This window comes from Fundulus heteroclitus, chromosome 8 (genome assembly GCF_011125445.2).
Source record: "Fundulus heteroclitus isolate FHET01 chromosome 8, MU-UCD_Fhet_4.1, whole genome shotgun sequence".
Classification (NCBI taxonomy): Eukaryota; Metazoa; Chordata; class Actinopteri; order Cyprinodontiformes; family Fundulidae; genus Fundulus; species Fundulus heteroclitus.
The window spans coordinates 2529734-2542855 of NC_046368.1; the positions used below are offsets into that span (position 1 = coordinate 2529734).

General features: G+C 40.2%; 1 protein-coding gene across 2 annotated transcripts; it reads left to right on the forward strand.

Moving 5' to 3' along the window:
• The first annotated feature begins 5372 nt into the window (after positions 1 to 5372).
• LOC105925998 lies at positions 5373 to 11946 on the forward strand. 2 transcript variants are annotated; one of them, XM_036139877.1, is made up of 4 exons: positions 5373 to 5382; positions 7959 to 8017; positions 8359 to 9831; positions 10261 to 11946. In XM_036139877.1, the coding sequence occupies exons 2-4, from the start codon at positions 8007 to 8009 to the stop codon at positions 11870 to 11872; spliced, it is 3096 nt and encodes a 1031-aa protein (XP_035995770.1). In that variant the 5' UTR covers positions 5373 to 5382; positions 7959 to 8006; the 3' UTR covers positions 11873 to 11946. The 2 variants fall into 2 exon arrangements, with proteins under 2 accessions (XP_035995770.1, XP_035995769.1); XM_036139876.1 differs by lacking the exon at positions 5373 to 5382 and having other exon boundaries at positions 7698 to 8017.
• The last annotated feature ends 1176 nt before the right edge of the window (positions 11947 to 13122 follow it).

Below are 13122 nucleotides of genomic sequence, written 5' to 3' on the forward strand. Positions count from 1 at the left end.
CCATGTTAGGAGGCCTTTAGTCCTCAACACGGTCGGCCCGGGATCGACTCCGACCCGCGGCGCTTTGCCTCCTGTCTTCCTCCCCCCTCTTCCTGTCAGCTCACTGTCAATAAAACGCCACTAGAGCCGCAAACACATAAAAAAAAGTTTTGTTTTTTCCTGCGTCGCTCTCATCAGCGTCACGGGTTAGCTTCGGTGTGAGTGGTTGAAATAGCACGTCGATAAAGATGACAGACAAGTGGCTTATCCAATCATATGCAAGGATTTTTGATAAGGCCCAGCCTTCTGAAACGCCGTTCCTATGGATCTGTCCCAGATGGATGAGTGGAGCTAGGTGGAGCGAAATTCATTTGGCTAGGGTCAGGTTATCAATCTCCACCCAGTGGTGAAATGTTGCTTATTGCTCCTTTAAGGACATGGAGGCGCATTCAAAGTCAGATTTATATCAGTGAGCCACCATCACTGTCCTGGTGGTTAGAAGCTGCTGCTTGGTGTGAGCGGAGGACTTTGTCACCTGAACCATGATGAGATGCTGATGTAATCTCCAGTACTCCACTCACAGCAAGCAAAATGGTGACTTTGTCAAAAAAAAAAAAAAAAAAAAAAAGGTGGGGATTTAACATGATCTAGAACCTTTGAACATGGTGGCTAACTCATGTTAAAGTCTAATATTTAACTGCTTTGGACAAAATTACGCACCGTGTTAGTGAAATAACCTGGATAGGACTATAACTGTCTTTCTTTCTACCCGTTATCTGACCCATAACAACAGGCCTCGATCAGTTGTGTCGGCCATCTTGAAAAATGGTCACCATATTGAGTTTTTGCGTGGCCAGCAGAGCGTGCTTTAATGTGGGTTGATTGCTGCACGGAGCGCTTCTCACTTTCCAGGCTTGTGCATGAAAGCAACAAGACGCGAAAAAGACTCTTCCTCCCTGAGCTCTCTGGACAGAGGAGCTGCTCCTCTCGCTTTTTTCCACCTCCACTTCCTGTTGGTCGTTTTCTCAGATCCAATCGCTTTATGCAAGCAGGTGAGAGCGCATTAATATCAGATAAAGTGGTAAAATGACCAGAATGGAGAGGAAACATATGCAAATCAAAATGATGACGAGGGTGTAAATGAAGTGCATTCAAACAGTTTGATGCTGTGTGACATTTAAGTTTGCTAGGTTTCCTCATCATGACACATTTCTGAATCCAGTCTAATTGACTCACCTAGCAACAGGGTCAACCAAAGCTCCTCACTAAGATAAAGGCTCCATGTGAATACCCTTAATAACAGCTCCTAGCTCCTAACTCCTGCTCCTATCTCCTGCTCCTAACTCCTATCTCCTAGGTCCTATCTCCTATCTCCTATCTCCTGCTCTACGCATGTTTTGCTTTGCAGCATCACAACTTCCCTGGTGAAACACTGCCCCCGTGTGGTGGGAGTAAGTATTGCATTGCCGTCTCTGAAGAAAAAACTGAGGAAGACGTCAGTGTAGTTTTATGGAAAAATAAGATTAGATAGAAATATAATAACGATCTGGGGACCTGGGTTTGAATCCTGGTTGGATACCCAGCGTAGTCTGGGGGGACGACCGCTGAATAAGGAACAGCTGAGAGGATTCATGTTTATATTAGATGTTAAAATTCTGGAGAATCCTAATTTCTAAAGAAAACAAGCATAATCCTTATAATAAAGCAAATCCCAATAATAATTCAGCATTTAGTACAAATACAGCTGTATCATTTCTACCCTGAATGGAGACAACCTGAATCTAATCTACATATTAATGGTGGATAATATCGCCATCAGAACCAGAGTTAACCGTCTCAGCTGAATATCATGATTTAATGTGATGATAATGTCTGTAAAGTTAAAATATAGAAAACATGAAAACTATGTGATCAATCCTGGTTTTCAGCAGAACATGTGTTCTTTACTGAACTGACTATATATGTGGAAACTTTAACCTGTCAGGCATCAGGGGTCAGGATTTAACACCTGGTGACTCTGCTTATCATTTTATAATCATAATTAAATTTCAAAGTTATTGCCCTTCTAGTGTTTAGTGTAAATTATATAAATAATAAACTCAGACTAAAACTTTGTTTAATATTAACCTTTGCCCAATATTTTCAAGAACATGATAGTTTAACATGTTCATTAGCAGACAGAACAGACCGAGCTGAACTGTAGCAGCTGCTGGGAGCTTAAAGGTGACAGCGTCTCATTTCCAACACTAATTAATGTTTAACTAACTAACCTTTGGTACACAAAGCTCAGCCTTTCACTTCTTCATTGAAAACGAACCATATCTGTGGTTTAGATTATATTTACAGGGTTGGGTCAGCATCTGGTAAAGTCACAAAATACCAACAGTATTTATGGATTCATCTGGAACTTATGTTAAAAACTTTTTAGTAAAATAAATAAAGATAAGCTCTCTCTGCACCACGGCTTTCTTTTTCAAAGTTTCAAATCCACAAATGTGCCTTTAAACTGAATTATCATGTCTGGTTTTATGATAACTCTGAGAGCAGCCTCCGGCACTGAGCAACCACTGGAAGAGCTTGGATTAGCAGTATGGCAAGCCATTTGAGTATTTATTCCATGTCAATGTTAGAGAACATTGTTGTCTACTAATTTGAAACACACAAAGGAACTGATTCATATGACCAAGCATGTTTGTGCTGAAAACTCTGGCCTCGCCACCGTCTAACATGATGCTTCCAAACGGTTGTCATTTGTAGCGGGACACAACATCCTGTCCAGACCATTTCCTCCTGCCGCCAACCTTCATGCTGTCAGGACAGCAGAGGGATGAAAGTCTCACCTTCCTGGAAAACCAGAAGAGTTTCCTAATGAAAATCATCTTCCTCTTTCTAACTCCTCATCATGTGTCCCTATAAAGTGTAGAAGTTCAGTCATTTGCTCCCCGATAGACTCCATTTTACCGGACAGGATCAGAGCTGAACATCTGTTTTCTCCTGGAGGATGAAGATGCTGATGTTCCTCACAGCAGCTTCCACTCTTTGTTTTGTGCTGCTAAGATTAACTTTTAATCCCAGAAACAGACAGGAGGTAAAGTTTCTGCATATATTTTATCTTCTGCCTTCAATTAATGACAAATTAATGCATATTACTCATTATTTGGACATAAATCGTTAATAACAATGTTGTGAAAATATGAGTTTTCTCTGTAAAAAAAACCCCAATAGTGTCTTTACAAACTCTGACCACTAGAGGGCAGTACATGCATGGGTTCAGTCTCTGGCCCAGGCGCGTCCACAGTGGGGCTCCCCGAGGTGGCTGGTACAGATGGAAACTTATTTATTGTTAATTTTTAGTTAGGGCAAAATTATTACAGGCAAGATAAAATCTTACACGTGTAATTGTTGGGTTCAACACAATGGATTTGTATTTTAATAAGCACATTTTTTAAATTCTCTTTAAGTTCATAGTAAATAGGACCCCATCGATCCGATGACTTTTACTTAAATGCAGACTTTGGTGCATTAAAATCTGCTTTGAATTCATTTATTGAAATTGGCTAAATGCAGCAAGTGTTAAAAAAAGTAATAAAAGTAATAAAAACATTTTTTAACTGAAGTTAAAGTAAAGTGGGTGATCACCTTTTAATAAAGCAAATGAGAAAAACTCATCTTTAACCTCTGGATCTGCAATGATTTACACATTTCTGTTCCCTACAGAAAATCGGACTAATTTGTTTAGTAAAAATTATAACATTTGGTTGAGCAGTTTAAAGAAATTGCTTTATTTGCAATTTTTTCCCCGAGCATTGATATCTTTTCTGACTTGACAATTTCGGCCCACATGCAGAAAAGTTTGGACACCCCTGCTCTGGATGGGTGTAGAACGACATCACTGTCCAACCACAGTGAGATTATCATATTAAAGAAATATAATAAAACATTATGCATGAAACTAAATGCAGGATAAGATGAAATTAGTGCCGATTCAAATGAAACAATTTGATATAAAAACTGCAGAAACTGAGATAAATGAGCTCATGACATGAAGCATGAAAACAAAAATCTAACTAAATAAAGCTTCTCTCTATCGGTCTTTGAGTGAAAAGATCTTCAGGACTTTTTTAACGTTTTTAACGTGCAGAAAAGTCACATCCGATGATGCAGAAACGTTTGGCGTTCAGCATCTGGATCAACAGGAGTCAAATGAATGACCGCTAATGAATATTTGCCCTCATTTAACATCTCAGGAAGTGTCTTATACATTCATGTAATTCCACAGTAATCTGGATCGTTCCGTAAAGTGACTGCCATCTGCCTCTTTGACCCCATCGTTTAAATCTTATCTGGTCCTGAGGATTATCTGCAGGCTGTTTGCTTTCCAGGGTTGTCGGTGCGCTCTTAACATTTTTTCCTGTTGTATCTGTGTGTGATCTCTGAGCCGGTTTCTCACCACAATTTCATTATGACAATAAAGATTCCTGATTCTTTATTTTGACTCAACAACACAATCTCCTCTTTCAGAAATGTCCAAAGAAGAGCCGGTTCATCGAGTTAGGCGGGACCTTTATCTGCCATTTATACGCTTTGTGTTCCCAGGAACTCGTCTTCAGGTCTGGAGTCAAAAACATGAAGACCCGGTTACCAGAGCAGCAATTAATGGTCAACAACCATCAACAATAGACAATAAACAAACAGTAAGAAACAAATAAGTGACAGGTTATAAATATGAGAAACATTTGATTAAAGAATATATAACTCTTAGATTTGGTGGGAATTTTGCTCCATTAGTCTTAGTGTGTGTGTGCAAGATACTGTTTCTCTTTTCAACATTTTCAATGCTTTAAACATTTCATAAAAGCAGATTGTGCTATAATAAATATAGATTTTAGTGGCATACAGAGGAGAATGAAATAAAGTTTAAAAGCTGAATAAAACTGCATCATCAGCACAGACAGTAAATCCATCCCAGAGCCATAAAAGCTTAGCAGATTTAATTAAATTAACCTGATTCTGCATTTCAGGTCCTCCTTCAGAGGAGACTTCAGATATAGTTTCGTCAAACCTCCGTTACCAGAAGTTCTGATATTAAACAAGCAAATAAAAAAGCAAAGCTGAATGAAAATAGTTAAAATGTTTAAGTTTTGGTTGAACAAACTGTAGCAGTTTTAAATGAGCGACACGTGTTCTCTGCAATGTTCCCTTTGAAAAGCAAACTTTTTCTTTATAAGAGCTCTGTTGTAATAAAGTGAATAAACCATTCCTCTCAGTTTATCTGTCAGCGACCTTTAAAGCAACGCATCCATGTTTCTGTGAAGTCATGTGACCTGTGGCTCCTCCTCTGATGGAGAATAAAAGCTGCTGACTCCATCCAGCTTTGCTCTTCCTGACTGATCGTCTTCAGAGGTAAGAACACCACAAACATCCTCTTCAGAAAAAAATTCAACTTCCAGAATTATCAGGTCTAAGCAGAGGTTTAACGGTAGATTCATATTTAAAAGTCAAACATCAGGCAAATCATTCATCAAGAGATTATTTCTGCTGTTTTGTTGTTTTCAACAGGATCTTCTTAAATGTTATTTTCTGACAAAAGTAACTTTACTAAAAACCTTTCAGACTTTTCTTCTGTGCTCACACATCTGTGTCCAACTGCACAAACGTTTACAGTCTGAAAGCCACAAAGATTACATTTTTCTGTTTGCACTGATCTCATCATCCACTGATAACTTTGATGCTCAGGCTCCAGTCCCATCACTCCATGGCTGTACAGCTGCAAAGCATTAATTAGCAGCATGAAGCAGATATTTCACACTTTCTGTGGACCTCCTAGGTTGTCGGGTTCTGCTTGATATGATCTGCAGAGTGTGAAAAACATCTGATGTGCAGCAGCAGCACGCCTCGAGCTAATAGCCTGAACTAACATGGGTGTTGCCTCATGTTTTGATGCCGCTGCCTTTTAATCAGAATGTTGCTTTACAAGTTTACAGGATTGTCTCATTATTCGTCTCCACCCAGTCTGCATAATCGTCTAAAGGTTTAGAATTCACTCTAACCCTGAAAACCTGACAGCATGTTGGCAAGCTTCCTGTCAGCACATTGTTTCTGGCTTTAGATTTTAGGTTTTGAGGCTTCATTCATCTATTAAGTTGCTTTAAAAATGCACATCCTTGTCCCCTCATGTTACCCATCGCTGACCTCATGGTTTAACGGCGCTGCACTCAGCGGAGCTCCTGGCCGTTCTGAGCTGCGTTACCTCACTATCAGGCATCTGCTATTTACTTATTAAACACCGGTTCAGACATTTGATCATTTCACAATTCACAGTGCAATTAATGTATATTTTAAATATTTCCATAATTCTGTAATTAATCGAAATCGCCTCCCTGAATTCCCTGAATCAAATGGTCCATCTGCTACAGCCGCAGTTATGATTATTTGATCCAGCTCTGAATGTTCTGATAAGTAATTAAACGTAGGTTTAAATAATGAAAGACAGATCAACCAGAACCAAGAGGAAAAAGATTATTCACACGAGAGAACAAACAGCCTTTGAAAACCAAGCAAAATGTAACCTGGAGCCCTGAAAGCACAGGGCCAACAGGTTACTTCCAGTTGGGCATCATGTTTGCAGAAACCTCATGAGGGGTTTTCAACCGACTCTTGAGTGCAGAAACTTTGTAAGAGCCTAAAGTAACATGTTCCTAACAGTGTTAGACTGTAAGGATGGTGCCTAACCCGGCAGGAGAAGCTGGAGTACCTGGAGAGAACCCATGCATGCACAGGGAGAACTGTGCATTGTAAAATGAGAGCCCTATGTGGACTCACTATAACAGGTAATACGTTGAATTCATGTTAAGAAGAAGAAAAGCAGCAGTTGTCTCACAGAGTGAATGAAAAACTGTGCAATTTGCATGAATCTACCAGACAAACATTCCTGGAGAAATTAAGGTTTGCAGATAGACAGCAGCATGTCAGAGACGGTGTAAATAATTCTGTATCAGATCCAGAACCTGTGGAACCAGCAGCATGTTAGTAAACACGTAACAGACTATCGACCTGGGCTGCTGGTTTGACTCCCAGCAAGGGGCGATAGCTGTCACAGCTTTAGGAAAGAAGCTGTTTTTAAGTATATTCGTTTAATGTTTCTGAATTGTTTCCCTGATGGAAGTGGGTCAGACTGTGGGAATACGTCTGGCCATGTTCTGGACTTGTGCTGCATCAACCGTGTCTAGACCTGGTAGATGGCATCCCACAATCCCCTGGGCTGACCTCACCACCGTGCTACTTCCTTCCTGTGCAGCTCTCAGACCTCCAGATGCTTTCTATTGTGGCTCTGTAGAAGTTAATGAGCAGCTCAGTCAGGAAGTCCAGACCTTTTCAGGTTCCTGAGGAAGAAGAGCTGTTGTTGGGCCTTCTTCACCAGGTGGGAGGTGTTCACAGTCCAGGAGGTGTGGATGTCCAGGAACCTGATGCTGTCCACGCCTCCACCACCTCCCCCTGTAGAGAGGAGGTGTTCAGTCCTCCTGGACCTCCTGTAGTCTATTATCAACTCCTTGGTCTGACTGGTGTTCAGGATCAGGTTGTTCCTGGAGCTCCACTGGGTCAGATTGTGGACCTCCTCCCTGTAGAGGGTCTCATCACCACCACAGTGGTGTCGTACGCAAACATCACTGTCATGTTTGTGGGGTCAATAGCAGAGCAGTCTTGGGTGAGGAGAGCTGGGCTGAGGACACAACCCTGCAACGCTCCAGTGTTTAAGGGGTTGTTAACTGCTCAGGAGGGACTATAATTTCTGAAGATTATAAGAACCATACCCATATTCCACTAAGTGACAGACAAACAACTATTTGACTTTAAAAACAAATATTTTTGTTGAATAATTGTTGATATTCTCTCCCCCATGAGAATAATAAAACTTTGGTTACATGTTAAGTGAACCTGAAAAGGTGCTATTATTCATGTTTTCCTCAATCATTTTACAGGTTTCTAATCATCTGAGACCTTCACTGGTTTCCATTGCAGATTGCACAATGGACTCAGCGTGAGTACAACTAACCAGAGCAATTATGTTCAATGAGACAGCAATAAAACATCTACATTTTTAACATCACATTAAAACTTTTCTAAATATATTACCATCGCCTTTTTTATCCATTGGTAATACAAAAATAAACCACCCCTGTTGCTGTTATTCGGGTTAGATTACTCATAATATATTACTCACAAGAATTTTCTAATTGATGAAATTAAAACTTTTCATCTGGTATTATGGTCTTTTATTGAAGTTTTTTTTTATCAGTAACACCTACTGATAATTTTCAGTAATTAATACATGTCACTAAGCCATGTCTGAACCCTCTTTAAAATGCTTTATCTTCACAGCGTACTGACCCGTGCAGGATGTCCTGCCATCTACCAAAAGAAAACTAAAAAAGGGAACATTGGGACTCTGACCAGAGTCTCTGTTGGTACAAAACAACTAAGCAAACCAAATAAAACCATCTTACTTGTTGGTGAAACAGGAGCAGGGAAGTCCACTCTGGTCAACGCTCTCTTCAACTACACCATGGGAGTAAAGTGGCAGGATAAGATCTGGTATCAGATTGTGGAGGAGGGGCAACAAAGTCCAACATCAGACGTCATCAAGTACGAGATCTTTGACTCCATGAATAAAGCTCTGCCCTACTCTCTGACGGTCATTGATACACCTGGTTATATAGACACAGACGGACTGAAACATGATGTCATCATCAATCAAAGATTGTTTGACTTGCTTCGGTTAGAGGATGGTATCCGTGAAGTTCATGCTGTCGGTGTGGTGATGAAAGCAACAGAAAAACAAATGAGTGACCAGCTGTCGTATGTCTTTGATTCAGTGATGCGTCTGTTTGGAAATGACTTGTACAAGAATATTGTAGCACTTATTACTCACTCAGATGGAAGAACACCAAAAATTTCTCTTCCGGCTTTTCGGACATCTGGAACGGTTCCTCTTCACTTCATATTCAATAACCGTCAGAACGAGGCCCGAACAGAGGAAACTAGCTCAGATCTAGAAGAAGCATGGAGAGTGACAGAGAAGGGAATGAGTCAATTCACAGCTTTTCTTCAAAAGATCTCAGCCCAGCAGCTGCAGGTAAAGGTTGGGTTTGACTCATTCATCAGACTAACTGCCTCCATCCAGAGCCTGCAAGAAAAAATCAAAGTAACTGAACTGCAACAGAAAGAAATCAAACAGATTCAAGAAGCCCTGAAGAAACACAAAGAAGAGATGAAGAGGAACAAGAATTTCACAGTGGAGGTGGATGAAGTCTACAATGATAAAGAACCTCTTGATGGTGACAAGTCCTTCTTTAAATCAGCAGTCTGCTGCACAGTCTGTGAGCAGAACTGTCACTATCCAGGATGCACGATGGCTCTAAACCCTGAACAGTGTGAGGTGATGAAAATGAACTCCTGCACTGTTTGTACCAGGAGCTGTCCTGCGTCAGAACATGTTAAAGGCAACTGGAGGTATGTGACCAAGACAAGGAAAGTGCAAAGAACCAAAGAGGAATTTAAAATGAGGTATTTGAAGAGGAATTCAGATACACAGAAGCAAGTCAAATTTAAAGAAACTCTAGTGAAGAAATTGGAAATCCTGAACATGGAGAAGGAACGGTTGATTGAAAAGGCTTACCATAATGCTCTTAAACTGGATGACACTCTCCTCCAAGTGAATTCAGTTTCTACATACATCAATCTGGACTTCCTCATTAAGAAGATGAAGGAAAAAGGAGACACAGGGAAGGTTGATAACCTGGAAATGATAGATGGCCAAATGGACGGAGGGGCCAAATCTGTCATCGAGTGCAAGTAGGTCCAATCGATATTTGTTAATATTTCATATAACAAGAACTGGTTTAAGTTAACAGCCCCCTAATGATCAGCACAATGCATGGATAACAAGGTCATGATAGTTATAAAAGACAACTTGGTTCTGATTACTGCTCATTTTAAAAGAAAAAAAGCAAATTATTGTTTTTACTGTAGCTCCCTATACACTTGGAAAATTACACCTATAAAGCCCTCTTCTCGTTTCTATTAACAGAATTTTGATGCATTAATCTAACTGAACAACAGGTGAAACTTAAAAATGAACCATGTGGAATTTAAATGAAATAAACCATAATTTATCACCATATCAAAGCCATGTACGCAGCAACAGAGATGAGACATGTCTTAGGAAACACCAAAATATTTACCCTCCAATATCTAAATTACATTTCTCTACTCTTTGTACAGGTTTGACATCAACTCTTTACAACATATAATCTCCAACAGTTTTTTCATCAGCTCAGGACCTCCTGCTGTCTACCAACTCAAAACCAGAAGAAAAACCATTGGGACTCTGACCAGAGTGACGTTCGGTCAGCAAAAACTGAACAAGCCAAATAAAAGCATCTTACTTGTTGGTGAAACAGGAGCAGGAAAATCTACGCTGATCAACGCTCTGGTCAACCACGCCATGGGCGTGAAGTTTGAGGATAAAGTCTGGTTTCAGATCGTAGAAGATGAGAAGAGAAGTCAGACAGAAAGCCAGACTTCAGATGTGATCGTGTATCAGATCTTTGGTTTTGAGGGTAAAACTCTGCCGTTCTCTCTGACCATCATCGACACTCCTGGATATGGAGACACCAGAGGGATTGAACATGACGTCATCGTCAGTGAAAGATTGTTTGAGTTGTTTCAATCAGATAATGGCATTCATGAAATTGATTCAGTGGGTCTGGTGCTGAAGTCAAGTGTGAACCGTCTCAGTGACCGTCTGAGATACATCTTCGATTCAGTGATGTCTCTGTTTGGAAAAGACATAGAGAAAAACATTGTAGCTCTGGTCACTCACTCCAATGGAAGGAGACCAAAGGACTTGCTTCAGGCCCTTGACGCTGCAAATATTAAATGTGCCAAAGATGAGAAGAAAAAGCCTGTTTGCTTCCTGTTTAATAACTGCCAACATGAGGAGCGAACAGAGGAAGCAGAATATCTTGAAAATGCTGATAGAATAGCAGCGAAAGGTCTGAGTGGCTTTACTGATTTCCTGGGAACAACTGCACCTCAAAAACTGCAAACCACTTTGGATGTTCTCAACGAACGGATCCGACTGTCAGCCTGCATCCAAAACCTGCAGGAGAGGATCCGACTGTCTGAGCTGAAACAGACAGAAATTAAACAGATCAAAGAAGCCCTGAAGAACTACGAACAAAAACCTGAGAGGAATAAGACATTTGCTGTTGAAGTTTATGAAGCATACAAAGACAAAGAACCTATTGATGGAGGGATCTGGTTGATGATTTTATTTAAAGGAGCGGTTTGCTGCACTGTCTGTGAGGAAAACTGTCACTCTTCTGGATGCACAAGTTCTAGAAACATAAAAGACTGTAAGGTGATGAAAGATGGCCGCTGCACCGTTTGTTCATCAAAATGTCCCGTGTCTGCTCATATTAAAGGAAAGTGGAGATATGTGACCAAAACAAGGAAAGTTCAGAAGAATATGGAAATCATAAAAAGAAGATCTAAAACACAAAAACGTTTGGGCATTTTACAAAATCTTGAGTGTGAAATTAAAGCTCTCAGAGCAGAGAAATCGGATTTGCTGGAAGAGGCCTTCCAACATGTTGTCCATCTGGAGAAGATTGCTCTCAAGGTTAATTCTTTGTCCACATTTGTCCACTTGGACTTCTTGATTGAAAAGATGAAGGACAATGGAGACACAAAGAAGGTCCAGAAACTGGAGGAAATGAAGAAAAAGGAAGATGAAGGAGCTAGATCCAAACTGCAACATGTGTGGAATAAAATAGAAGCAGCTGGAAAGAAAGTGAAAGAAGTTCTGAACAGTGAACTGAGCACCTTCTGATTTGAATTGTGTCTTATAATTTGTAGTTGAACTATTGCTCAGATAAAGTTAGTCACAACATGAAAACAGTCAGATATATACAACTACCAGAAAACCCATCAGTAAGTCATTTTCCTAGCAGTAAGCAAAGGTCTGTAGTTGTCACCAAACTATCTATAAAATGCAAGCTGCATGTATTTCCAGATAATACTTCTTTATAGTCCTCACCTTTATTTGTTACCTTTGTGTTTCTCCACACACAAGCTTGTAGTTTTATTGACTTTTATTCATTCATATAACTAAATATATGGTTAACCCTAGTACTGATTCATTTGGATGTCATGCTGAAACTAAATCAACTCTAACCACTACCAGAATAGTTCTAAACATAACCTTAACCTTGATATAATTCATTTCTGACCTCTGATCCCAAAAAGCAGATCTGCGGGATGTCGACCAGACTTTGGTCCTTATAAGGTCCAGTGTCCTCTAACGGTTGGTAAATGTACCTAATAAGGTCCTCAGTAGCCAACATAAACCAGTATATACACACACACACACGCACACACACCGATACATCACAAAGGATCATAGAATGCATTAAGCTGATTCTGAGGCCCAAGGTCTACAGACGTCACCAATTTCCTACAGAGTCATCACAGACCTCCTGACTGCATGTTTCCTTCAAATTAGTTGAAGAAAGGCACATAGGAACTTCATGTATTGGGGTTCTATGGCTGAGCAGCTGTATCCATGATTTACATCACCTAGGACAAGGCAAAGTGTTGGATGCAGTGCTGGATGCTGCCACTGGACTCTAGATCAGCGGAGACACGTTTTCTGAAGGGATGATTCATACCTGGGTTTAACAAAAACAACCTTTTCACGACCCTGGGTTTAACACTCTAGTGGCCAAGTCTGTGTTTGAACATTGCCAGGATAACAGTCCTTGGAGGATCATATTGTGTCATGTGCAAAGTTTGGTGGAGGGTGGATGGCACTTTTGTTAAGAAGTTGGACTGGACCCCTTAGTTCCACTAAAATAAATTTTTATTGATTATCTGAACATTTGAACAATTTATAACTTTGTATGAACAGTTTGGAGATACCCTCTTCATGGATGAATGAGTTTGGTGTAGATGGACCTTAATTGGATATGACAGAGGCCTAACTTCAACCTAAATTAACAACTTTATTATGGAATGTGCAACACAACGTGTTTGACGGCCATCTGGTTAACATGTCTGTTGAATGTTACCAAACAACAACAC

Excerpts from the sequence above, each read along its gene's own strand:
- LOC105925998 (XM_036139876.1), top strand. The coding sequence starts at position 7,902 with ATGTTAAGTGAACCTGAAAAGGTGCTATTATTCATGTTTTCCTCAATC. Across the intron at positions 8,018-8,358 it reads GATTGCACAATGGACTCAGC|CGTACTGACCCGTGCAGGAT; the intron begins GTGAGTACAACT and ends TTATCTTCACAG. Across the intron at positions 9,832-10,260 it reads AAATCTGTCATCGAGTGCAA|GTTTGACATCAACTCTTTAC; the intron begins GTAGGTCCAATC and ends CTCTTTGTACAG.